Genomic DNA, 23,847 nt, shown 5'->3' with positions numbered 1-23,847 from the left:
AAAGGATGTGTGTGTTTGTGTGCGTGAGTGTAAGCATGTACGAGTTTACCGAAAGGGAGTCATTTCCTGTCTGCTGTTCCTTCTCTCCTCACCATCTGCACTGGTGATATTTTTATCATTGGTTGATACTGGGATAAACTGCACCATTAAGATTGTTATTCTGTGGTATATTTTCCCAATATTAAAATAGGCTCGATATTATAACGTCCTAGTTTGGGTCCGTCAATGGACTCTATACAATATCCGTCTGCGATGAAGTAATTTCTTCCCATTGTCGACTTCATCACGCAAGTATGTTGACCAGTTGTGACAACAATGACTCACCCACAACCATTGTTTTTTTTAACTTGTGGAAGGAAGCTGAATGAGAATGACGGGCATTTGATGCCATTTCCAATTCAATGATTCAATTTATTACAGTAAGAAGATGCGGTGTAAGAAGAAGTGTTGTGAAAGAATGTTGACCTAAAGTTCCATTTTTTTCACCCAATATTTTAATGATATATGACTGATGATATGTTAACTATTTTCCCAGCCAACTAAGTGGCACCTTTCAAACTGACTATATGTTAAATGACGGCAGACTTCCTTGACTGGATTGTTGTAACAACACAATAATTGCAGTGATTTCATACTCAAATACCTCACATTTTTCAGAATCCCAAGAGATTTCAAAATAAAATAAAATTATATATTGTGAATAGTGTGGCTGTACGTTGTATTCCGCCAGTTGTCGATAGGGATAGGCTCCATCTCACCCACCATGAAATGACCTAGAAAGTAGATGGAAAATGTCAATAGGTGGTGGTTTGGTACATACAGTATCCTGAATGTTGTCATTATCTGGATGGATATTTATAGTTTATATATGGGCAGTCAGTCTAGTAGCGCTTATCATACAGTCAAACTGATTCCAAAACAAGTATGTTGTATTGACCTGGTGTTTTTTTTCTAATAGTTGGGGTCATAATTACACCTTGACCTTAAAGTTAGCAAGTTAACACAGTTGCATTGAATTCATAGCAGGGTTTATGGCTTTCCTGCCACTTTAGAGGTACATCTTGCATTCATTTACTCATTATCCCCCAATTCCCTCAAGAAGACCCAAAACTAACTCTCACCGTCACTGTGCGTGTGTGCAGCCAAGGTCTGATGCAGCTTTTCCCCTCTGTCATCTCATTGTCCAAAAACACTTTCCGTCAAGATGTTGAATTGGTTCAGGTTTTTTTTTTTTTTTTTGGAATGTGGTGACTTTCAGTTTATTTTGAGTCAAAACCACATAAACCATCTGTGCTGTCAAGACCAACCCCTTTCTCATTCCAGAGCAAAGAAAGCCACTGAGAAAAAGACCCCCGCCAAATACTCACTGCTTAATAAGTTTATGACGATTATTATCCTATTTGGGAAATACATTTGATAACTATCCACTTGCTGGATTTGATTCCGCAATAACCACTATGAGACTACTGTACTAACCAAAGGGCACAATACAAGTAATAACGTGACACCGTTCGGCACAAATACTAACCTGTTTTTTAAATGATCGAACAGAAAGTAAAACGTTACTTGCAGTGGTAGCTGTGAAAGATTTGGGGGGTAAAAATGTGTATTCTAACTCCCCACGTCGCGTCACTTCCTCGGCTAGCGCCCATCCCTTTGGAAGAAGAAAAAACGACGGCGAGGGAAAAGAAGAACGAAGGGAAAAGACGTTCGAAAGTCAAGAGGGGGGAAACAAATATCCAGATGTAAAAGAAAGTCGGATATACGGACGAGAGAGGGTGAAGCAAACAGCAGAATATTATCCTTTTTAAGTAAGTTATTTTATGAAAAAGAAAGAAAAAAAACTTCACGTGTACGTGTGTGGCGCGCGAGTGGCATGTTTATTGGCGAGTCGCGTTGCGGCTGTTAGCTTAAAGTTAATACAGCAGCGATATTGTGACGATTTTATTATCAATCTCTAATTCTTATTTAAATTGGAATACGTTGGAAGGGTTAACGCGCGTTATGCCATGGTTCCCTTCTTTTGAAAAGTAAGTTAATGATTTACTTGTATTTGGCAAAGTTGATATTTAACTGCCCTCACGGGGATGCATAAAGTATCTATCTATCTATCTATCTATCTATCTATCTATCTATCTATCTATCTATCTATCTATCTATCTATCTATCTATCTATCTGTCAAGCTTGCAACTGCAAAAACTACTGTGGACGTCTTTTCATTCACATGCAACCCCCGAGGGCTGACAAAAATATGCGTCGAGTCTGTTCATGTACAAGCCTCAGCACGGCCTCCGTCAAAGTGGCAAAATGCTTATTGTCCGCCCACTATTGCACAACACCGTTTGCGTTCTCATCAAGAGTGTTTTCTGCAACGCGTCCATTTTTTTAGTGCTTGAAATGGAATGTGTCAGGACTAACGTCCAATCTTTCTAGCAGCCATGCCGCTACATAAATCTACACGGGCCTCCCGCTTGGACCCCACCATGATCTCAGCCCCTCTGGGTGACTTCCGCCACACCATGCACATCGGCAGGGGGGGAGATGCCTTCGGGGACACCTCCTTCCTGTCCACGCTGGGACCAAGCCCACCCAGCTCCGACCCGGGAAGCCCGGGGTCTTCGTCCGTAGACTGCCCGGCCTCTGTACACCACAACGATGTGTATCAAGAGCCTCCGGGAAACCTCCATGATGATGATGAGCTTCAGTACTCTGAATCGGTGTCATCGTTCACCTTGGATTTGGATCTCGATCTGGGCCCTTCCATGCTGGGAGACGTACTCGGGGTGATGGATGGTTTGGGACTGGACTCCAACAAAGACGACGTCCTCAGCCCCAAAAGCGTTACGTCCCCGGTGGAAACAAAGTGTGTCGTAAACAGGCACAACGAGCTTAACGGGAAGAACCCGGATGAGAACCAGATGGGCGACGGCAGAATACCAGATGGGATCAAACCGAAGGGGCTGCGACCCAAGGTGAGATTCAGCGACAAGCGGGAAGAAATCATCCGCCAGGCGTCCGAGGAGGAAGAGGGTCAAGGGTTCGACTTCCAGGAGGAGGACCTGACGGAGAGTCCGACGACGGGCGAGAGGGTCGGAAGGGAATTCGCCGCCCACAAAGATCTGCCTCCCAGCCCGGCTTCGTCTCATAGCTCCGACTACGAAGGAGTGAGCGCGCTGGACCGAAGGAGGGTCGGCAGCAGCCACTCAGAGACTGACTCAGAAGAAGAGGAAGTAGGGCGGGGCTATACCTTCGAAGATGAGTTTGATGATGAGATCGGACTATAGGTCCGTCTCCTACCAACTGTGTATTATTCGCCATTTTGGGCTGTCGGGTAGAATTTCAGAACGAACCTAAAATGCACTATAATCTTGACAAAACGTGGCGAAATGCTCAACATGTGTATTTGAAAGTTTAGAGGTCAAATTCAGATCAGCTGGAAAGGGTTGAGAGCATTTTAGGTTCACTTCCAAGTTCCACGCCAAAGCCAAATATTCCCCAACATTTTGTGAATTGTCTGTTTTAAATTACATTACAAAGCGTCAAACCGATGGATTCAAAACTTGGTTTAACTTTTTTCCTGAAAGCTGTTCAGTGTGAAGACGATGTTGCTCTGCTGGAAAAATACTTTTTTAGCGTAACAGATGCGCCCGTTTTATTACGAGCAGCATTTGTTTTTCTACAGTGAAAAATTGTAGCACTTTTCCCCCCCCCTCCCATTCACCAGGAGGCCTTTTAATTTCAACTTTATTCATATTTTCCCAAATGTGCCATGCGTGTTTTTAAGTGCCTTAAACTTGATCAGATATTTTAGTACGAGTTCCCTACATATTTTTGTTTTCCGCCATTGCATGTTTATGTCCCCGTGTCATTCTTTTGGAGCGTCGTTGGAGCAGATTTTGTGAACGTGTAACATTCCATGTCATGACAATGTGACTTTCGCTGGATCAGATCTAATTGCAGCGTTCTTTTTTTTATTTTTTTTTATTATGTGTGCATGTTTTCATTCACTACCAAAACCTTTTTCCTCTTTGGGCTGGAAAAAAAATGGGACAAATGCTGAGACAATCAAGTATTGAGTGGTTTTTATCTCCCCCTCATTATGCTGTAAAACGGAGAGACTTGAGCGTTTATCCATTGAACTTGCTGGCATTTCATGTCTTGTGGTTTACAGTGAAACAATAAAACAAAACTATTTGGGATTTGAAGTGGAAGCTTTGTTCTCCGTTTGTTCCGTCTTCATCAATTACAGGAAGAGCGTCGTTATCAAATCTGTGCTATCAAATATTTTTAGAATTGGTTGTTTTATCAATTAATTGAATTAATTTTATTATGTAATAACACATTTATTACAGAATTAATTGAAATTTGGTATTGTTTATTGATTAAAAATAAAAACATTGGCACACGAAAGAGATTGCCGATGTACTTTTCTGAAATTGGACGGGTCATTGTTTTTCCAAGTAAAAGCAGATGTTTGCAAATGTATTAAACGCAGTCTTGCTTTCATGTAGGGCTATGTAAAACAGAATAATTAAAGCTGAGAGGCTAAAGTGAGATAATTTGGACAATTTCAAGTTAAACAACTCAAAATGAATACTTACTAAAATAGTCGATAATCGATTAGTTGTTATTTTATTTTGAGCACATAATAGTAAAATAAAACACGCAGCATCTATATTATACAGAACAAAGGTTGCGTGGAAAAGCTGATACATGTCGAGGTTTACTTCCAGTTGTCTCTGGAGAAAGCTAAAGACGCACGAGTGACATCATCGGAGGTCTCGAGACGTTCCTCCTGGGTAAGGTCAATTGAAAATTCTCATTTTCACACAAAGCATGTACTCGTCATGCTACACGGATATCGTCCTGAACACGTTGAATCCCGACAGCGCGGTGGAGACCATAACGCCGGGGATCTGCGGGTGCCAGTGGACCTCCTTGATCTCCGACTGGCCCTGGTGCTGGAAGAGCAGCTGCGGGGGGAGGTCCTTCAATCCCTCCACCCTGGCACCCGCATCGCACGATTCCACCGACAGATCCCACTGGCTGATAACGTCGTCCGCCCCGGACGCGGCGAACACGCTCGAGTCGACCGGGCTCCACTCCACCGAGGTGATGGGTCCGCAGTGCTGCTTGAAATTGGCCACCGGCCGCCCAGTCTGTACAGACCGAGGAGATCAGGTGAGCCGTCCGTCGTGATGACGACGACATCGGCAGAGTGAAAGCGTTACCTTAAACTGCCGCAGGTCCCACACTTTGAGAAGCCCGTCGTCACCCCCCGAGAGGAGGAACGGTTCGGAACGGTTCCAGCTGATGACGTTGATGTCTGACTCGTGGGCTTGGTCGGCTGACAGCATGGAGTTGGGCGGCGCTCGGATATCCCAAACACGGATGGACTGGTCCACTGAGCACGACGCAAAAACCTGGACCAGACGACAATAATAATATATATATATTTTTTTAAACAAACGAGAGGTTTACTGGTTGGAGGAAAACGTACGGTAGCTTCAGTCGGCGACCACTGCAGGTCCTCGACGGACTTGCTGTGCGAGCTGAAAGGCCGCTGGTCGACACGCCACGAGGCTCCGCCCTCCTGTGGCTCCCACACATGAATGTTCTTCTTGCAGTCGCCACTGACCAGACGACCTGCGAGGCCAAACACGGGATGCTTGTTTTGTTTTTTTTGTTATACAAATAAAAAAATAAATAAGACAGTGACAGAAGGTAATTTAATGCACCACTGTTAGTGACAAAACTCAAAGTAGGTGTCACCTACCGGGAACCATGGGCGACCAGTCAATGGCAAAGCCCTCAGTCATGTGACCCGAGAAGCTGAAGAGCGCCACGGCTTCCTTCTGCTGCTTCATGAACGTCGCCATGGCTGCAGAACTGTGGACGGCCTCCAGCTGAGGTCGCAGATCAAATATTTCCACCTGTCCCTTCTCGGACCAGACGGCGGCCAGTGCCTGGTCGCCGCGCCGGGTCACCTGAAAATAAAATCAGAAAAACACAATTAGAACTTCCTGGAGCAGGAAATAGTCGAGCATCAAATGCATGCAAAATGTCAACATACTCTAACTCTGTTAATGCCTCCGAAATGAGGCATCATGGCCAGTTCCAGCTGCGGCTTTTTACTTTCATCATCCTCTTCCTCATCGCTGTCTTCATCACTGCTTTCCTCCTCCTGCTCCTTCTCTTTTTCTGTTCCGTGCAGGTTGTGCATGCGCAAGACCAGCAGTCTGCAGGAGAAGTAAAAAAAAAAACCATGGCGTGATTTTTTTTCTTTCTCTTGCTGTTGCTTTGAGCAGAGACAACGAGCACAAGACTGACGACAAAAACAATAAACAAGAGCGCAGAGGCTTTCTTGCTGAAGTGATTTACTCGGACAGCTTGTGGAATGAACCCATCGTTAAAATCAGTTATTGTTTCCATCTGTGCTTGAGGCGCTTTCGTGTCAGATGTGGAAAGCAAAACTTGGGGATATAAAACAAACCACTTCGTAAATTAGCCTAAAGGTTATTGCCTAGAGATGAAATACGGAGAGCTGCATCGATTGAGAGTTAGCAAGAGCTTTGACAGATGCAAAACATACGGTGCAGAAATTTTCGGACTATGACATCATTTTGCAGCAGTAAAGCACCGCATTGAAATGATCAACATGACACTACAGTAGAGTAGCAGACCTAAGTGTTCTCGTTGTTTGTGTTTTTTTTACTGCTTCAAAAAAAGATAAATGAACAAAAACTGTACCTAAATGATTCAATTAAAATGTATGTCATGAGGTAACACCAACCTGTTGGCCATGGCTGTGTCAGCCTGTGTGCCCGCACACAGCAACATGGACAGAGGGAACTCCTTCCTGCCGTCGCCATCGGTGTCCCTCAAGACGTCGAAGCTCAAACATGGCGCGCCTGCGCGTAGTGGATGGAATGCACAACAATTGGAAACCTCAATTTAGTGGGATTTCTTTTCATGGAAAATGTGTAAATTTTGCACAATGCAAGAAAATATGTCCTGAATGAGGTGGAACAGAATTCTTTTAAATCAGTTGAGACCTGTGAACTTTTTCGGACAAAATAAATATGGTGGGGTAAAAGTGGCAAAGATTCACAACATCTTTTTGAGACAATAATCGATCACATCATTTCCCGGTTCAATTGCATTTCAACAGTTGTCGTGCTGTTTACATTTTGACATCATGTGATCAAGACACCAAACAACTGATGCATTAGTGGACAAAAAACTGGACATCCCTGGAAACTTCTAGTTAGACAAAAACAACAGCTGGACGTGGTGCCTTTCAATATTTGGAGAACGTCAAGTTAAGTTCACCTATAAAGTGCATTTTAGGGTTCACTTGAAATGTCACCTGAATATCCCGAATTTAGTTAAGTAGTGAGTGAATGCAGAACATTCACGCGTTATTCTGCACACACAAAAACAACATAGCAACATTCCCTTCACTTAGTTTGCCTCCCCACTCGCCTGTTTGACACTCGTGGTACATGCGATATGCCGTCAGGTCCATCTGCAGCTGCTCTCCCGGTTTAAGAGGCTCGATTCCGGGCACGTACACCTTCTTGTCGCCGTCTCCTTCCTCCTCTTCGTCCCCCTCCATGTCAACTCCCTCGTCGTCGTCGTCGCTGGCGGCGTCGTCTTGCTCCTGCGCTTCCATGTCATCTGCTTCCTCGGCAAACGTGTCTTCGTTGGAGGCGGACATATTGATGCTGACAAACAAGAAGAAGAAGACAAAAAAAGAGAAGAAGAAGAAGAAGGCGGATTTCCGGTCACGTGTGTTAACTCCGCACCCCTCCTCTCGCTACTGGCCCCTCCTTTCTGGTTCCACTCCCACTTTCTTGTCTCCCACTCCACATTTACGGGAAGTCAGCTGCTCCCTAAAAATGCAAAAATGACTTGCGGCCGGAAAAATGCTAATTTATGTCCCGGAAATGTCGTTCAGTGTTAAATAACACTTTTGGCTAGAGGAGCTATCGCCCGTCAAAAACCTGTGTAGCCCCAGTTATGCACCTCTAGCATTTTGTTTGATATTCTAAACTTTAGAATCTAAAGTAGATGTATTTGGAAATTATTTTCTCAGTCCTCCCAATGTATCCGCCAGGCACCCCTTTATCCCTGGGAGAGAAAATAATCCCGAAGCTGCCCCTGGTAGAAGCACAGTTTTGTTTGTTTTGTGTGTGTGTGAAAGAAATACAATAATAAGAAGATCACTTCTTCTGCGCAATATCTCCCAGGCCGCCCCAAAAACAATTGCCTCCTGGCCGGACTCTGGACAACCCCCAAGAGATCTTCATCCCTCAAAAGTTTAACTTCCCGTCTCAAAGGTCACTCTGATGTTGTAATATATGTCTGACTGTGACCGATCCGTGCTTGGCTAAAATACAAAACAAATCAATGAAAAGTTAGCTCCCACAGTGTCCACGGCAACATGCCTCTGCATTGTAAGGCTTGCGAAACAACAAGGAGGGGTCTTGTTAGGACAAGGGTGCACATAACACGTGTGGGTGTGTACAAGCAGGGGCAAGTACCAGCGTTTAAACTGCAGCTGCAAGTTCCTTTCACGTGCAGATCCTGACACTTACAAAAGTTTCATCCACAACACATTCTCCTGGTTTTGGTTATTATTTTTTGGCAGTTTTATTTCTCTTCCCCAGAGTTACAAAAAAAGAGCTGTGAGACCATTTCTGTCTTGTAAGGCCTTTTTTTTCGGCATGAATAGAGGTGGACTTTGTGTCCTGGAGCCTGGCATGTCAAATCATTAACAAACATTTTCAATATGGGATTAAACAAACAAACCCAATGAATCACTAATACAGGCCACAGTAACTTCAAGCCCATTCTGGATGGGGAGTTTTCCTGCAGGCCTGTTTACAGACTGAACAATGAACAAGGAGAGGACAGTGGCGCCTCCGAAAGTACGTGGACTAGCTAGTACATGGCTTTCTGAAGGTGCATTATACTTTGGCGTGCCTCGTCCTGAAAAATCACTACACAAATATATCTAAATGGCTTTAATTCACATTTTTTATACAAAACTAAAAGTCTATAGGCGTCATATCTTACAGTTACGAAAACAGTAATTGTAAACAAATGTGACAGATTCCACATCAGACACACGTGAAGGCTTATTGTGCATTGGCTTGGTCAGCATGTATCTCTTGTTAGCACAAAGAGTTTAGCTAGCTGGAGCTTAGCGGCATGTTCTACCTAGGAAGGCGAGTATTGGACTATGCTTATAGGTAAGGTGTGTTGGCACCAGGGGCCGGCATGGCCTTCTCTGGTGGCATAAAGAAGCACTAGCATACATTTACAAACTAAATACTAACATTTGTCCCATTTTTGTACTCCATGTGTATGCTGGATGTTTGTTTTTTTTTGTCCAATCAGATTTCTTCATCCACTTGTTGCCATGTCAAGCCAATCTGCCCAGGGCCTTTGGAATCAGTAGTGCTGGCCCATGTAACTTAAATTATATTAGTCAACTGGACTTTTTCTACAATCAGTTGGATTTCAAATTCTGTGTTTTCCATCCTCTGTTTGGTTGGGAGGAGGAAAACCTGTTGCAGCCAACTTTGACTCGCAAAACTTGGACGTAGCAATCTGTACACATGAATATTTGATAATCAGCATCTCCAGTGAATATAATGTATTTTATTCCATATTTCATGTTTTTGTCATGTGTTAGATAAATACTGATTCTGAACAGAACTGTACTTGCAGTTTTATACGGTATTAGCAGTTTCTGTAATGTGTGACGTCATGCTTGCGGTATAAGAGGTGGATTACGTTCCCACTGAAGGGCCGGGTACGGGAAGGTCGTGGCAGTGAATGTAGCAAAAAAAAAAACTTTGGACGTTCAAAATAATGCAACCTGCGCATGTCACTTCATATGGTAACGTCAGCATACTGCCTCACAACACAAATAGAAAGGGAACAATCATTCAGTGCCAGGAAATGTCTTGCATTTTGTGTGCATCGTCTGAAAAAATTAAGATCCTTTTAAGTTCCTATGGCAACAACCACCGGTAGAGTCTGAACAGGAGGAGGCTCCACGCCGAGGCGGGATGCACGGACAGCGAGGCGGGACCGCGACCGGACGGTGGCGGGGTAACGTCTCTCAAGCGGGCCAGCTCGGCCTCCTCCTTGCTGCTGCGGATGGCTCGGGTGGTCAGGAGTCGGACCCTGGACGGACTGTACTCCTTTTTCTCGGCCGAAGGCAACAAAGTGGGGGGCTCGCAGATTTCCATGGAGGGAGAGCATCCCACCTCCAGCCATTGGGTGAACAACTCCGACGTGAGCTTGAGGAGCTCCTCCGGAGAGGAGTGGAGCGGCGAAAACTGGGACGGGTCCATCTCGTCCCGCAACTTCTACAGCAGGAAAACACAGGCGTACATTTAGAGTAGTGTGAGAAAAATCTAGAAAAGGAGACTGAGCTGAGAGCAAGCTAAAACAAATCTTACCTCTGTGTTTTTATTCTTTTTGATGATGATATCCAGTGTCTGCCTTAGGTCGAAGATCAAAGAGTGATTTAGATGCTCATCCCAGAGGTTCCTCAAAAGTACATTCCAAGATTCTAGGAGGACGATTGCAGCGGGGAATACACAACACTGCAGGGGAAACCGCCACCATCACAAGTTAGTGTTTGGTGTGCAAAAATATGCCACAAAGCCGCAGGAAGTGCTCCATTTGAGTCACCTTCTAGTAACTCACCGGATCAGTGTCACACAACATGCTTTTTGTGTAATGGTGCAACACATAGTAATCTTTGGGAAACACGGTCCGCTGAAAAGAGAGGAAAAGAGAAATGGGAAATGCATCAGCTGCAGTCATCACTTTGGTGGAGCTGCACAATGTTGTTATTTTCAGGAGGCTTTGTCAAGTGATTACATCACGGGATGAAGCTGATCAATTGCTTTGCTTCGTTGGGATGACATCAGTACTTTAGCGTAGTTAAGCCAAACAATGACAACTTGATTTCATAAGTTATGGTGAAAGATTTTGCTACCAGAGATCATTTTGTTTTGCGCTTTATTAAATGTTCTGATGCAATGCTTATTGTTGATTTAGTAGTCTTTTCCAAAATTCATATTTTTAAAACAAATAAAAACCTTTCAACTTACAAATCCGGTCGGGTTCGCGTCAATAGCTGTCTTAACGTTCTTCACCACCTCCCAGTCACATCCACCACATTGGACAGTCAAGAGTGATAGCAAGAGCAAAACTGTAAAAGCACAAATGAAAACCAGACTCAGAAAACTGCCTGGAAACTTTTTGTGGTTTGTCACCTTTTTTCAGCTGAATAACCACAGGCATCAAAAGTACTCACACGCTGTCTTAGATATATAAAAAAAATTACAGGCTCCGAAATGCAATTCAAAATCAGCCATCTTGTGTCTCAAATTTGAGTCGTAAGAAACCACCGCGCCTGAGGAAAAACAGCCAATCAGAAACTAAATGCATATCTAACTTGTATGTGTTTTTCTTTCAGATTAGACTGACAACTTTTGAATGACAGAAACCAGTGGAGTTTAGGCAACACTATCACCATGAATCAGCCTTGGAGCCGACAACAGCATAAAAAAGAGATTAGGTCATAGATGGGGAATAACTTGCTCCTCTGAATCTGTAGTGTCATGAATGGTCTGATTCACAATTCTCCACTTAAAAGCTTCCCCTGTTTTCTTCCGCCTGATAACACCCAAAAATCTCCATCCATCCGTCAATCAAGAGCTTTGCAGTGGTTGAATTTTAAAGATAAAATAAAAGAACCCTATAATAATCCCCAGAGGAGAATTAAGGTAAAAAGTGGTCAGAAAATCAATACTCAAATAGAGCTAGCTACATCACTACATCCCATAAACATTTAAAAGTGCAATAAAAAGGTAATAAGTATGCAAATTACTTTAGATTATTCCAATAAGCATCAATCAAGTTAAACTGAAAGTAAAGTTTCCTACAGTTGGTGTTTGGCTAGCTTCACGCCAGTGACTAAGTTTGGCTGCACGGGTGAGCAGAGGTTAGAGGAAGTAATATAATGCTTTATTCAATTTTAATTCATCTCCAAAGTTAACCATTTGGACTTTATTTTTGTATCCAGCTCAAGTCTGGTGCAAAATGCAGTTTAAATCTACGCAAGGATGGAAATGGACGTTTGCGCTGTTGTGGGAGGGAACACAGCTAATTCCCTTTAAAGTCAGCATGCATATGTGAAGTTGTCAGCGGTAAAAAAAAAATCTCAATAGCAATACTGCGAAAAAAAGAATCACAATAACAAAACCTGTTTCATTCCGTTTCATCAATGTGAAAAACATCGCCTTCTTCTGCAGCATGAAACTGTCATCCATGATTTCCCAGAAAGCTACAAGCACACTGTTTCGTTCCATAAACATGTAAAAGTGCTCACCTGGCAGTGACATCCTTTTATCTTTCTGAAAATGGACACTTCTCCATTTCTCTGGTTGACAGCAAACCCTCACATGCCCCCCACCACCCCAATACGCACACAGACAGCTAGACGGGCCTTTCCGTGTCAGTCAGTGAAAGGCAAACTTTCCTCGTCCGCCGTGCCTTGTGGCAGGGTCTTTGACACCGAGTGCGTGCTGCGTGCTGCTCCTTCCTTCCTCTTCAGCGCCGTCCCGCTGACACCCCCTATATAGTATTCCTTGCTTTGGTACTTTCCAGCATGGATCCTCTCACGCCATCCCTTCTCGTTCACTTTGGATTTCCCCCACTGCAGAGCTTTTGTTGAAATTGCAATTTCACTTGCCCTCCTTTCCCCCTGCTGACCTAGAAGCTTCCCCGAGCAGCCTAATTTGAATCCGCTCCCCCCTCCCCAAGCCTTTTGGAAAGTGGCTAATGGATGAGGCAGTGGCCTCCTGCGCCTGTGGCCTTCCTCTCCTCTGCTGCTGTGTCTCCTCCGTCAGACAGCTCAAAGTGAAAGTGCTACGCTGGGGCTGCTCGTCTGCTCCCTTTAAGTGGCCGCCCCTCCCACCGAGCACACGTTTTACCTCACTATTGACTGACCCGGCCCCCTCCCCCTGCTCCCCACATTCCCTGACCCCCCCATTCTTCTCCTCCTCCTCCTCCTCCTTCTCTTGTGAGGCTTAGTCATGCTGTTGGATCGTATGGTTTTCATTTGGACCCCCCCCCCCCCCCTTCCCCGCCCCACGCCATTCTGACACCTCTGAGCATTTTTATCCCAGCGGGGCCCGTGTGTGCGCAACGTCCGCCTGCTTCATCATCCTCACATGATCCAAGGATTCAAATCGGGATATTTATCCAAAAGAAAGCTGTTGCAACACTGCCCAAACTTGCAAGCCATCATGTGACTCCTTTCGAGTGTTTTCAATAAGGTGACACGCATTGAAAATCCTGTGGGCATTCAGATGACGACTAGGACAAGTAGGGAAAACTAATCAACTATAGCATCTTAACACTTTTGGCCTACGAGTATAACCTTAAACACTTAACTCATTCACTGCCAGCCATGTTAAAATCTTTGACGTCAATGGCAGTGAATGAGTCAAAACTGAATTGGGTGCAATGGCTAAGCTTGGACCAAAACCTCCTATACAATCTCCGTATGGTCACCAATGGCAGTGAGTGGTTCCAGCTAGCATCCAGAAACGTCTGATGGTAGTTTGAGCATTTATTTACGATGCATCTTAAGGTACATGTTCTTTAGTAGCCTTAGCTTTTTTGCTAGCTAATGGCATGCAGATGTCAAGTAGTGCACCATTTTGCCTCACTTATTTTATTAGCAAAGACAAAGAGCAGATCAGTACATGGACCATAAACTAGATATCCAGGATATGGAAGAAATGCTCAGAAGTACTTGCCAGAAAGCTTATTAGATATGCAAACCGGGTGCCAACTGCCAAGTAGTCTTAACAGTAGATAACATCTCATCAACAAGCTCAAGTTCCCTCAAGTTATGACGCCTGAATTTTCATGTAACAAAACATGTTTTCCCCACATTATTGCACTAAAAGTAAGCGCCTTCCGAAGAAAATAAGAAATAAGAAAGACTCTCGAAGGAATCGTTACATTGCGACTTTACAGCCTACGCTGCAGCTAAATCATGACGACCCTTTTTCCTGTTGGATCCACACATGCATATTTTTGGAGTAAATATGCAAGTGATTAGCGGGACCAGCGCAAATCGTGACCCTGCTTTTTCTTATGGACCTTGTTAAACAGAAACAGATTCATTTTTCTTCACGAGAGCGTTCACATTTTGGAGTTTACACGAGACACGCAATTTGCACAGGTACCTACCCCTCGCGCCTTTGTTTGTAATTTCATCAACCATATGTTTTGACTTATTTTTATTGACAAAATGTGCACGTCAGCAAATGCTGTAAATATTATTTAAAAAATGTGGTCCAAGATGTGGCTCATTAGGACCATGACTGCTGGGGGTGACTTAGCTGGAAGTTGCGAACATGCAAGCAATGTGCTCTCCACAGCAGTTGAAGTAGAACCAGACAGAGCGTCTGCTTAAATCAATTTTGATTTGTGGTGAACTCAAACCCTCCCAAAAAAAAAAAAAAAATGCGTGGGAGCAACATTCCTGCTCAATTTCACAACAGCCCTTCTTTGCCACAAGAGGGCACCAATTGTGGAACAAAAACAACAACGTCATCCAAGTCAGCTAGCAGGATGGGTTCGTGGTCGGCACCTCTGCTTCACAGTTAAGGTTCAAATCTGGGATAGACTGCATCTTATACCTGTCCCTAATTTGGATAAGCGCTGAAGAAAATGGATGAATTGAAACCATTCATGTCAAGTCAATCATTTTATTCCCAAAGCAATAAACATTCGTTTTGTAATAAATTAAAGTGGAAGTATTAGTACAATTTTAATAGAAAAATACACAAGTCTGATTTCAGTTGAAAAATCATAATAGGTAATGCTTGTTGATTCGGGGGGAAACCAGCGCATATCTTCATTCAATTCCAGGAAAGCGAGGCAATTAGTTGAGGGCATGAAAGGGTTCTTGCTTTCACTTTCCTTTCTCCAGAACAAAACGTCTTTGAGTCTTTCGATCTTTGTCACTGGCTGGGGCTCCTCTCCCCTCCCCGGACGGCGCTCATGAGATGGCTCTTGTAGGTTTTGCTGAGTCCCGTCATCCAGAATTTGAGCAGCCTCACGTTGTCCTCTTCGCCGGGCCCCGTGGTGCCGAGCAGAGCCAGAACCTTCTGGGTGTCCTCCCGGCTTCGCCCGTCCACTTTGGAGAACTTAAAGAGCACTTTGACCTTGCTGGAAGGAGGAGTGAGAACACGTCGTTATGTGTTGAGGGATGACACGTGTGAACCTGAGTCAAAAGAATTTGGGGTGTCTTACTTCATCCATTCCTCCTTCAAACACAGCAGGCAGTGAGACACCACGTCCACAGACAGGTTCTCGTTGGACAGTGCCACCTCCAGTTTGTTGAGTAACGTGGGGCCTGGATGAGAAACAAATAATTATTAAATAATGAATAATCACATGGCGGTCTTTGGAATCTGTTTTTTTATGTTGAGTAGGACAAGGATGATTTTGATTTTTATATTTTTTTATCTGTCATATTCAGAGGAAGTAATTGCTAATTGCGTTGGGTCAAAGGGGCGTTGGCCCCCGGCATGCGCACAGTTTTTGCTATGTTTACTCATTATTTTGTGGTACTTCATTTTTATCAGTATTTTCATCAGTATTCCATAAACGGGCATGAAGACAATTACAATGCTAGTCTGTGCATTGCTAAGCTAAATGTGGAAGTCGTCGTTGCGATTAGTGTCACGACACAGTATGCTCACCTCTGTCTGTGGGCTGTGTGTTGGCGCTGCTCATAATAAACTGATAAAGCGAGCAGATATTATCTTCTGTCAGTGGGCTTTGGCAGCATGTGTCTGAGATGACGTCCACCAGAACTGAAAATTCTACAGGAAACACAAGGAAGACTTTTAGTTTGCTGGGCTTCCCTCTGCTGGCCCTCCCGTGGTTGTGTTTTACCTGAAGAGATGACGTGGGCTGGAATGGCCACATCTGGACTCAGCCCCAGGAAGTTGCACTTGTAGGCCTCTTCGTAGTGAGTGCTGTAGGGAACTGAACGCACGCAGCCCACCGGAAGCAGCGTCTGATGGAAGTAAACAGACATAGACAATAAAAATAATGCTTTGTTTTGACTGACGCCTTTACGAGACAGCTCACTATAAATTCCATTCATAAAACTCCTCTCTTCTCAAGAAACCGCCCAAAAAATTTCCAGGGGAGGAAAAACATAGATGTGAATTGGTAAACGTCTACTCATATCAAAAGCGCCCAATGGGCCAGCACCACTCATAATAGGTCATAGAGATTACCCGGAAAGTCATGTGAGTCAGGGCGGACATACTGGAAGTGACTTTATCCTAATCTCAATAACCCCCAAAAAATCAGACGGGAAAGCACAGGTGCAGATTCATTTAACTTCATTTCCAATGTTTGTGAAGTCAAAGTTGTTGCTTGTGCTTCACTTTTAAAAAAAAAAAGGAAAAAAAGCACTGTGAGCTGATAACAGCTGCGTGCTTTGGCTTGTTTCTCGCAGCACGTCAGCAACACAAGTTGAGGCGCGGAAGGAGCACATCAGGGTGCGGAACAGTCGTTCGATAATAATAATTAAACCAACAGGCGGGTATTAAAACCAACAATCATAACAAATGCTGTCTTGTGATCTCCCAGTCATTATCTTCGTGGGTTAATTGATGGCTTTAATAAAATGTTCTGACCAACCTCAGTTACCTCCCTCTGCATTTTTTGGGGTCCATTTTCCCGGCATCAATTCCCACAGAAATAATCGGTACAGTGGAAGTGATTGCTCAAGATGCACCCAGGCGTACCTTGAGTACAGCGAAAGCAGACTGGATGAGCCTGGGCTCGGCGCCTCTCCATATGACCTGATTTCCCATGAGCACATGCCACGCCACCTGCCGGAACTCAGCCGCTCCAAGCGCCTGTGTGGACGACGCACAGCATACCGTGACTCACAGAAGCTCACAGCCGAGTCATGTGATGGCGCTTTCTGAATTCATCTTCACCTGTCTCAGATGCCTCAGCGACTTAAACCTGGGGCCGGGCGACTCATCGTCATGAGCCGCTTGGCCGTCTAGTTGCTGCGCTTGTGGCTTGGAAACGCCTCCTTCGGCTCCTTCCCAGCAGCTCATTTCTTCCTCTTGTTCTTGGTGAAGCAGATAAAATGGAGATTTTATTAGTGCGCTGAATTGGCTTTAGTAATAAACCTTCAACTTGATCTGAAGGATAATGAATACGTGCTAAAATGGTTTTCCGTGTTTAGATGCTCATCTAGGATGGTTACGAAAATCTGCGTCATGACTAATTGCAAAACACCAATTCCTTGGCTTTAGTCACCCGTCTGTCTCTCGATGAGCACAAGCGTGTCTTCAGTCGGGGCTCCTTCTAGCAGCTTTTCCGTCAGACGACTACCGCAGGCCTTCAGCAGCCTGGAAAGGAGGAAATGCACAAATTTAAAGATTAATCAGCAGAATGTATCATCCACAAATAATTATGACAGAGAAGCTAAGACAAATCCTATCAAATTAAGCAAATAGACTGTGGGGAATGAATTAATACAAATACATTAAACAGAAAATTTTGATCTTGCATGTGCACGACTGACTGACCAGCTGAAAGAGGAGTGCAGGCTGGCCCAGAGATTGGGATGCTGCGTGAGAGACGTGAGTGAGCGGGCGGCGTTCCCGCTCCTCTGGTGCGGGAACACCGCGGGCGAGAACACACTGTTCATCCTCACTGCGCGCTGCGGGCAAATGCCTTGCTCATTGTCAAACACCTGAGGGAGTAGCAAAAATAACAGTGAGGTCATAAGGTTGTGTTTGGAATTACAATGCTTGCAGTTGGCAAACCTTCAGGGCGGTGCTTTGCAGACTCTGAATGGTCAGTCGAAGGTGGCGTAACAGAAAAGGCCAGGAGTTAATGAGGTAGATCCTGTCCATGGCCACCATGACAATACTGTACCAGCGCTGGAAGCCTCTGGCGAGACTATCCTTGATGAAGAATGTGTGCGAGAACACAAAACCGTGTTGCTCGTCCCCAAAGAAAATTGGCCCTTCGCGACCGGGGCACACCTTGTGAAAAAAAAAATGCATGGGGAGGCATGAGGACACGCAGAGGTGAAGGTGTGACGTAGTGGTGTGTAAGATGTGTGACTCACACATACATGGAGGTTACAAGTAGACATACGTCACCAGTTACCTCACAGCTGAGGCTGCGCACGCAAGCCTGACGCACGACGCTAAAGAGCTGCGGCTCCCTGGGATGCTGGTGGCTCACAAAGCGGATGCCCGTCTCGTCGTCAATGCTCATGAAGCCTGGGTGGGATGCAGGGAGGGAGCGACACCCCTGCGAGGCAACGGAAAAGAGGAACACATGACTGAACAGCTCATGTTGTTTCGTGACAGACCGTGCCAGCTGACTTTGGGTGAAATGCGTATGAAATGAGTCAACCATGAAAGCAACATCACTCAAATTTAGCAGAGGAAACTGATTTCACCGTGAGCTTAAACCTCGATTGAACTCACCTCACACATTTCTCCCCTCTGCGCTGAACTGTTAGCCCTCATTGTGAGTCCTTCACCGTCCCGGTCAACATCTCTGTCCCCGGGCACTGCAACGCCTGCCTGGGAGGAAGGCGATGGGGACGGGGGGTGCAAAGCCTCGGTGCAGAACAGCGTTCTCGGTCCATGGAGCTCACAGAAATGACAGAGAGCCACCAGTGCGTTCATCTGAACGGAGAGAAAGTTCGAATTAGAAAATAAACTTGTTAAATTGTTTCAGTAGAGTTATATTAAAAAATAAAATTAGCATTGGGGTATGACAGGGTTGTTACCACAATATGACAGCTTGACTCACCTTCGAAGTAGGGAAGTTCAGTGAAGACAGCTTGCTATTTTATAGAAATGTATTCATTACTCGGCGTGTTCCGGAAATACATCGCATAATAAGCAGCATTTTCAAGAAATGAAACCAGAAATAAGTCTCTTTTTGCCTGCAGCACAGCCTAGCTTCTATTGTGTTTACCTCCGCATTGTTTTGCTAGCGCTAGCAAGACGTCATGTGAGTGACAGAGTCACGCGCTCGAGCTCAGACGACACATTGCGGTTTTCACTTTTATTTTTCTTCAATTGCAATTAATTCTACAGAACCATATTATATAATTTTGAACGAAAACTACTACTAGTACTACTGGTGTGCTATATTAGTTATTCCACCACGTTTACGACGCATCTTTTAAACGGAAACAAATGCACACTACATTACCCACAATTCTCCACGGTATGACAAACTTCAGGTCATGGGTGAATTCAAGCAAAGTTGATACGAAAAGGTTTATAATGCAGCGAAAACATTATTTTATGCCCTTTAACGCTTTCGATACTATTAAAAAAATATTATGGTGTATTTTTATGACTTATTTATTACAGTATAGCCTCAACTTGTTTCCGGCCACTTCCGCGTTAGCCCCTGTTCCGATGCTGATAGTTCGCCTTTGGGTGGGTCAGTTTCAGTTTAGGATACTGTCAAACAACTCGAAAAGTTAAACTGCGACTAGGCATTTTACTACTTTTTTTAAGGAACGGCATGGCGTCAGAATGTACAGAGGCTCTCTCAAGCGCAAAGAATGTTGCTGTCCCAATAGACACAAGCGAATCAGAAAGTCCAGCAAACCCAGATGACAAGAGAGGTAAGTAATAACAGGTTTCATTTACGGGGTATTCTTCAGAGGTGGCAAAAGTACTTACATGCTGTAGTTAAGTAGAATAACTAACTCTGAAATGAACTTAGGGACAAACATTAAAAATTAATTTTATTTATATACATAATTTTTTTCCATAACCTGTCACAACAGAAAAAAAGACCAGGTCACTAAATGGCTTCACTTATTTAAGTGAAAGAAAAGCAAAACAACATGTAAGAAATAAATAATTCATTAGAAAAGAAAGTATTTAAGCACAGTACAAATATCTACAAAATCTACTCAAGTACAGTAACAAAGTGTTTGTGGGTTGTTGTTTTTTGCTACTAATGTTTTTTATGGTAGCAAGTATGATGTCACATGTTGGTCTGGACAACATGCTTTCATATTAAATTCCCCTATTTGTTTTTTTTAACAGAATTTTATCTATGACAAATATTTGAGCAAATGTGTTTTGTGACGGCAAGACAGACAGATGAATCACAACCACCTTTTCCATGAATCAAGAAACTCATGCTGATGTAACACGAGTGTCACTCTGTGTTTGTGTCTGTTTATCTGACTATTTTGTGTTCTTTTATTCCCCTATGAGAGAATCAATACAGCGCAGAAATACTGACACGTCTCTTGACCTCTCCGCTGTCTCTCCCTGTACGTCTCCGACAGATGAGAAAGGAGTCGACGTGTGCCCGTACTTCCTGGAGGGAAAGTGTCGCTTTGGTGTCAGATGTCGTATGTCTCACAGGTCAAGCCAGCTGATCTGTGAAGTAACCAGCAGCTCCGTGTAAGTTTTTTTTCAATTGTAATTTTGTTGCTTGCGTGTAGATAGGCGTGGATATGAGGTAAAGGGAGTGCCAAACTGTGGTATCTTAATTTTCTTCATCTCCTTTATAGTGACTCAGCAGTTGCTATTGCTGACGCGATTCTTCCTGGCCAGGAGAACAAACTTGATGAAGAGAAACAAAAGAAGAAGAAACCCAATAGGAACAAAACAGCAAAATCAAAAGAAAATGAGGGAAAAGGTCATTTTTATTTGATGCATCGTGGTATGTTGCTTTTCTCTCAACCTAAACACCATCACGGTACCTTGTCGCCCGGCCCTCAGACGTCAACAAAAAGCCTCGCATGCGGACGGCCGACGACGTCATCTCTCGCATCCTCTGGGACTCCTCGGTAGACGCGTCCCAATTCGTAGTGGGCTACGTGGACCGCTTCCTGGGGGTGGTGGAGCGCCCTTTCTGTGACTTCAACTGGGACACCAGCCCTTGTGACTGCGACTACGCCACCGAGCTTGCTCTCCCCAGACACAGGATCCAGTACTTCACCTATAGAGGGCACCGCGTCTGGGACCGCCACAGCAGGACCGACAGGGTGTTTGGCTCCACCGGTCAATCTCTGGCTCCCCCCTTTGGAGGGCAGGAGGAAGTAGAAGGTAAGTAACGAGGACCCTGCACTGCTACGCTTACAGAGTTAGCACACTGACCTTTTTTTTTTTTTAGGAGAAGAAACACAGTCTGACGACCAAGAGCAACAAGCGGGAGTAACTTTGGATGATGGTGAAACAACAAGAGAGCAGCCACCTGCCGCTGTCGGTCAGAGAATGGAGCGTGCTCACGCTGAGAACACACATCTGGAGGACGACAAGCACAATGAGATGAACGCTCAGAGCGCTGAGTCAGCACCAGCCGGTCAGGCGTCAGCCAGCCTTGCGGAGGAGGCCCCAAACAGGTCTGCTTTTCGTCCTCACTGAAAATAGATTGCAAATCACATCAGGCTCCCTTTTATTCATCCAAAGTTCTTTTGCAAAGAGTGCCAAGTTCCAATCACTCAATGATTTGTTTACCTTTGTGACACAACAAGGTAAATCGTATTTGTTTTTGAAAAAAATGTTTTTGGGGGGTATGGCGCGTCGAAAAGATTGGACCTCCTAAAATTATTTGCAAATCCCGAAGTTTTCAAGCACAGCCTCCATAAGCAGCATGAGGAGAAACACGTACGAGGTCGAGCTCCGTGTTATGTAATGAGCGCCTTGCTCTGAATCGTCAAGCCTTACACATCCCGAGAGGCTCTCTTGAGTTATCTTGTTCGTGTTCTGTTTTGCTTTGTAGCGCGAAGGCCTCGGCTGACAAAAATGGACAGAGCTTAATAGACGGAGACATAAATGAATGGGAAGAAAGTTTTGAAGGCCAGAACAATTTGGTAGGTATCTCCTTGTATCACTTTGCTTTCATAGATGGCGCGCCCCTATTGATTGCCAGGTGTGTTGTCCACTCGAACACATTCGATTGTTTTCTGTTTTTATGCCCCCAGAATCTCCCTACGCCTCTCGAGCAGAGGGAAGAGAACCGCGGTCGCCGTCCCCCCAAAAAACAACCCACCCACTTCATCACGTTCAGGGCCAACACTCCCGCCATCCTCGCTTCTTTCCAGCTACTTCGGGAAGAGATCGTCACACTCTTGCCGTCGTCCGCCCCTCACTGGCAAACCTCGTCCATGCTGCACGTCACCCTGTGTCTGCTGGTGCTGCAGAGCCCGGCCCAAGTGGAGGCCGCCGTTGAGATCCTCCGCCGCTTTGCCCACTTGGATCGCAACCCCCCGGTGGCGGTGAGCTTTCCCGTCAAGTTGAAGCATTTCAACGGCAGGGTGCTGTACCTGAGCCCGCAGCCTCAGATTCAGCTCCAGCAGCTCAACGGCGGCCTGCAGGAAGCCTACAGGAACGAGGGCCTGCTCCACAGGAACTCCTACAACCCGCGCTACCATCTCACCCTGGCCAAGGCGAGGGACACGGAGGGCGAGCGCATCTTTGACGGCGCGGGCGACCTGAAGGTGGGCAAAGGTTTACATTTTGGCCGTTTGCCTATCAACTCCTTGCACCTTTGCGTCATCGGCGGGTCAGATGCCGGCGGTTTTTATGAGACCGTATGCACTGTGACTCTTCGATAATCGATAGTTCATTTGGGATTACTTCAACCTTGCACTCTGGACTCTTCATTAGGGACATCCAAACAACGCAATGAGATTCCATACTGAAAGTGTATCATTAAGTCTTCATTTAGAAGGATAGTCACGCACAGTTTTGGTGAGTTAATTATTCAACGAAAGAGCTTCACGGCATCATTCTGATATGGGGCGGCAAAATATTAGAAACGGCTCAGTGCACTACTGCACTCATAACAATAACCATATTGTGAAATGAATACCTCTCATAAGTGTGTATTATTATCATCGTCAAGGCAGACTCATATTAGCAGCCATTTTATTGGCTCTCATGAGCTCACTCATGAGTCTTTCAATGTGCGCCTTAGAATGTTTTCAACTTTTATATCGCCGGGTACCAGAATTTAGTGATCATGATTGAGCTGGTTTTTGGGTGTTAGATTTGAACAAGTTTTAATTTTTAAAACGTGTTTTTAAAAAAAAAAAAAAAAAAAAAGATTTAATTAAGGGAATAAAATGTGCTTGGCTGCAGGACAGCTGCATATAAACTACAGTTTGTTCAACAGCACTTGAGCTTGGGTGAGCAAGATGAGGGAATACTTTTATTGGGTGTCAAATTAATATTTTAAGTTGATACATAAAAACTAGGAAAAAAATTATTTCCAAAATATCGATTAAAAAAAAAAAAAAAAAAAAAAAAACTGCAAGTGACTAAGGGAGATCACGCTAGGCATAGTGAGTTTTCATTTAATATCCATTTTTCCCCCTTCTAATAGTGCCTCTCACGAATATTTCACTGCTTACTGTACAATCAACGCACTTTATTGACACAAAATATACACCTGCCATAAATGTTTATGTGCGTCTCATAAATTCTTTACGAGGCAAAGAGATTGCCTTTACTTGACTGTACCTCAACGACTTTGCCAAATTGCATGTATTCATGATTCCAGCATTTATTTATACAATCTGTTTTCAAATGAATATTGAATGTGTTCCACAGGTGAAGTTATTCTCTCTTTTTGGCTGGGGGGAAGTGAATTAAAATCAATATATCGTCAAAGTCTTGAAGTGTCGAGTATTTGACGTGATGGCCTGAATTGCGTTGCGTCTTGGTCGAGCAGCCTCTTACATGCGTAAC

The 23,847-nt window shown here is 44.4% G+C and overlaps 5 protein-coding genes across 10 annotated transcripts; 2 read left to right on the top strand and 3 right to left on the bottom strand.

The window, feature by feature from the left end:
* Window positions 1–1,656: 1,656 nt before the first annotated feature.
* Window positions 1,657–4,203, top strand: cdc42ep5 (CDC42 effector protein (Rho GTPase binding) 5). 3 transcript variants are annotated; one of them, XM_037273041.1, is made up of 2 exons: window positions 1,657–1,811; window positions 2,438–4,203. In XM_037273041.1, exon 2 carries the CDS (start codon window positions 2,440–2,442, stop codon window positions 3,283–3,285), a length of 846 nt encoding a protein of 281 aa, XP_037128936.1. In that variant the 5' UTR covers window positions 1,657–1,811; window positions 2,438–2,439; the 3' UTR covers window positions 3,286–4,203. The 3 variants fall into 3 exon arrangements, with proteins under 3 accessions (XP_037128936.1, XP_037128937.1, XP_037128938.1); XM_037273042.1 differs by having other exon boundaries at window positions 1,662–1,811; window positions 2,435–4,203; XM_037273043.1 differs by having other exon boundaries at window positions 1,668–1,811; window positions 2,413–4,203.
* A 144-nt stretch (window positions 4,204–4,347) lies between these two features.
* On the bottom strand, window positions 4,348–7,768 carry grwd1 (glutamate-rich WD repeat containing 1). Its single transcript, XM_037273040.1, has 7 exons — window positions 7,487–7,768; window positions 6,795–6,912; window positions 6,075–6,240; window positions 5,778–5,988; window positions 5,502–5,647; window positions 5,233–5,424; window positions 4,348–5,160 (listed from the first exon to the last, which is right to left on the bottom strand). Exons 1-7 carry the CDS (start codon window positions 7,719–7,721, stop codon window positions 4,852–4,854), a joined length of 1,377 nt encoding a protein of 458 aa, XP_037128935.1. The 5' UTR covers window positions 7,722–7,768; the 3' UTR covers window positions 4,348–4,851.
* An 863-nt stretch (window positions 7,769–8,631) lies between these two features.
* Window positions 8,632–12,978, bottom strand: zgc:174888 (uncharacterized protein LOC558116 homolog). The gene is made up of 5 exons (XM_037273044.1): window positions 12,423–12,978; window positions 11,140–11,240; window positions 10,730–10,801; window positions 10,480–10,626; window positions 8,632–10,386 (listed from the first exon to the last, which is right to left on the bottom strand). The coding sequence occupies exons 1-5, from the start codon at window positions 12,433–12,435 to the stop codon at window positions 10,027–10,029; spliced, it is 693 nt and encodes a 230-aa protein (XP_037128939.1). The 5' UTR covers window positions 12,436–12,978; the 3' UTR covers window positions 8,632–10,026.
* Window positions 12,979–14,803: 1,825 nt separating this feature from the next.
* On the bottom strand, window positions 14,804–19,141 carry flcn (folliculin). 2 transcript variants are annotated; one of them, XM_037272850.1, is made up of 12 exons: window positions 18,926–19,141; window positions 18,595–18,798; window positions 18,257–18,415; window positions 17,920–18,141; window positions 17,680–17,846; window positions 17,408–17,499; window positions 17,077–17,216; window positions 16,879–16,992; window positions 16,013–16,136; window positions 15,817–15,939; window positions 15,365–15,467; window positions 14,804–15,280 (listed from the first exon to the last, which is right to left on the bottom strand). In XM_037272850.1, the coding sequence occupies exons 2-12, from the start codon at window positions 18,796–18,798 to the stop codon at window positions 15,073–15,075; spliced, it is 1,656 nt and encodes a 551-aa protein (XP_037128745.1). In that variant the 5' UTR covers window positions 18,926–19,141; the 3' UTR covers window positions 14,804–15,072. The 2 variants fall into 2 exon arrangements, with proteins under 2 accessions (XP_037128745.1, XP_037128746.1); XM_037272851.1 differs by having other exon boundaries at window positions 18,269–18,415.
* A 231-nt stretch (window positions 19,142–19,372) lies between these two features.
* On the top strand, window positions 19,373–23,769 carry leng9 (leukocyte receptor cluster (LRC) member 9). 3 transcript variants are annotated; one of them, XM_037272849.1, is made up of 9 exons: window positions 19,373–19,400; window positions 19,498–19,566; window positions 19,648–19,757; window positions 20,436–20,553; window positions 20,664–20,791; window positions 20,875–21,201; window positions 21,269–21,497; window positions 21,878–21,968; window positions 22,080–23,769. In XM_037272849.1, the coding sequence occupies exons 3-9, from the start codon at window positions 19,655–19,657 to the stop codon at window positions 22,710–22,712; spliced, it is 1,629 nt and encodes a 542-aa protein (XP_037128744.1). In that variant the 5' UTR covers window positions 19,373–19,400; window positions 19,498–19,566; window positions 19,648–19,654; the 3' UTR covers window positions 22,713–23,769. The 3 variants fall into 3 exon arrangements, with proteins under 3 accessions (XP_037128744.1, XP_037128742.1, XP_037128743.1); XM_037272847.1 differs by lacking the exon at window positions 19,498–19,566 and having other exon boundaries at window positions 19,382–19,400; XM_037272848.1 differs by lacking the exon at window positions 19,373–19,400 and having other exon boundaries at window positions 19,427–19,566.
* Window positions 23,770–23,847: the final 78 nt, after the last annotated feature.

The sequence above is a fragment of the Syngnathus acus genome, chromosome 16 (assembly GCF_901709675.1).
Source record: "Syngnathus acus chromosome 16, fSynAcu1.2, whole genome shotgun sequence".
NCBI classification, from domain to species: Eukaryota; Metazoa; Chordata; class Actinopteri; order Syngnathiformes; family Syngnathidae; genus Syngnathus; species Syngnathus acus.
The sequence above is the reverse complement of the archived record's forward strand: the minus strand, read 5'-3'. Positions and strand labels throughout refer to the sequence as shown.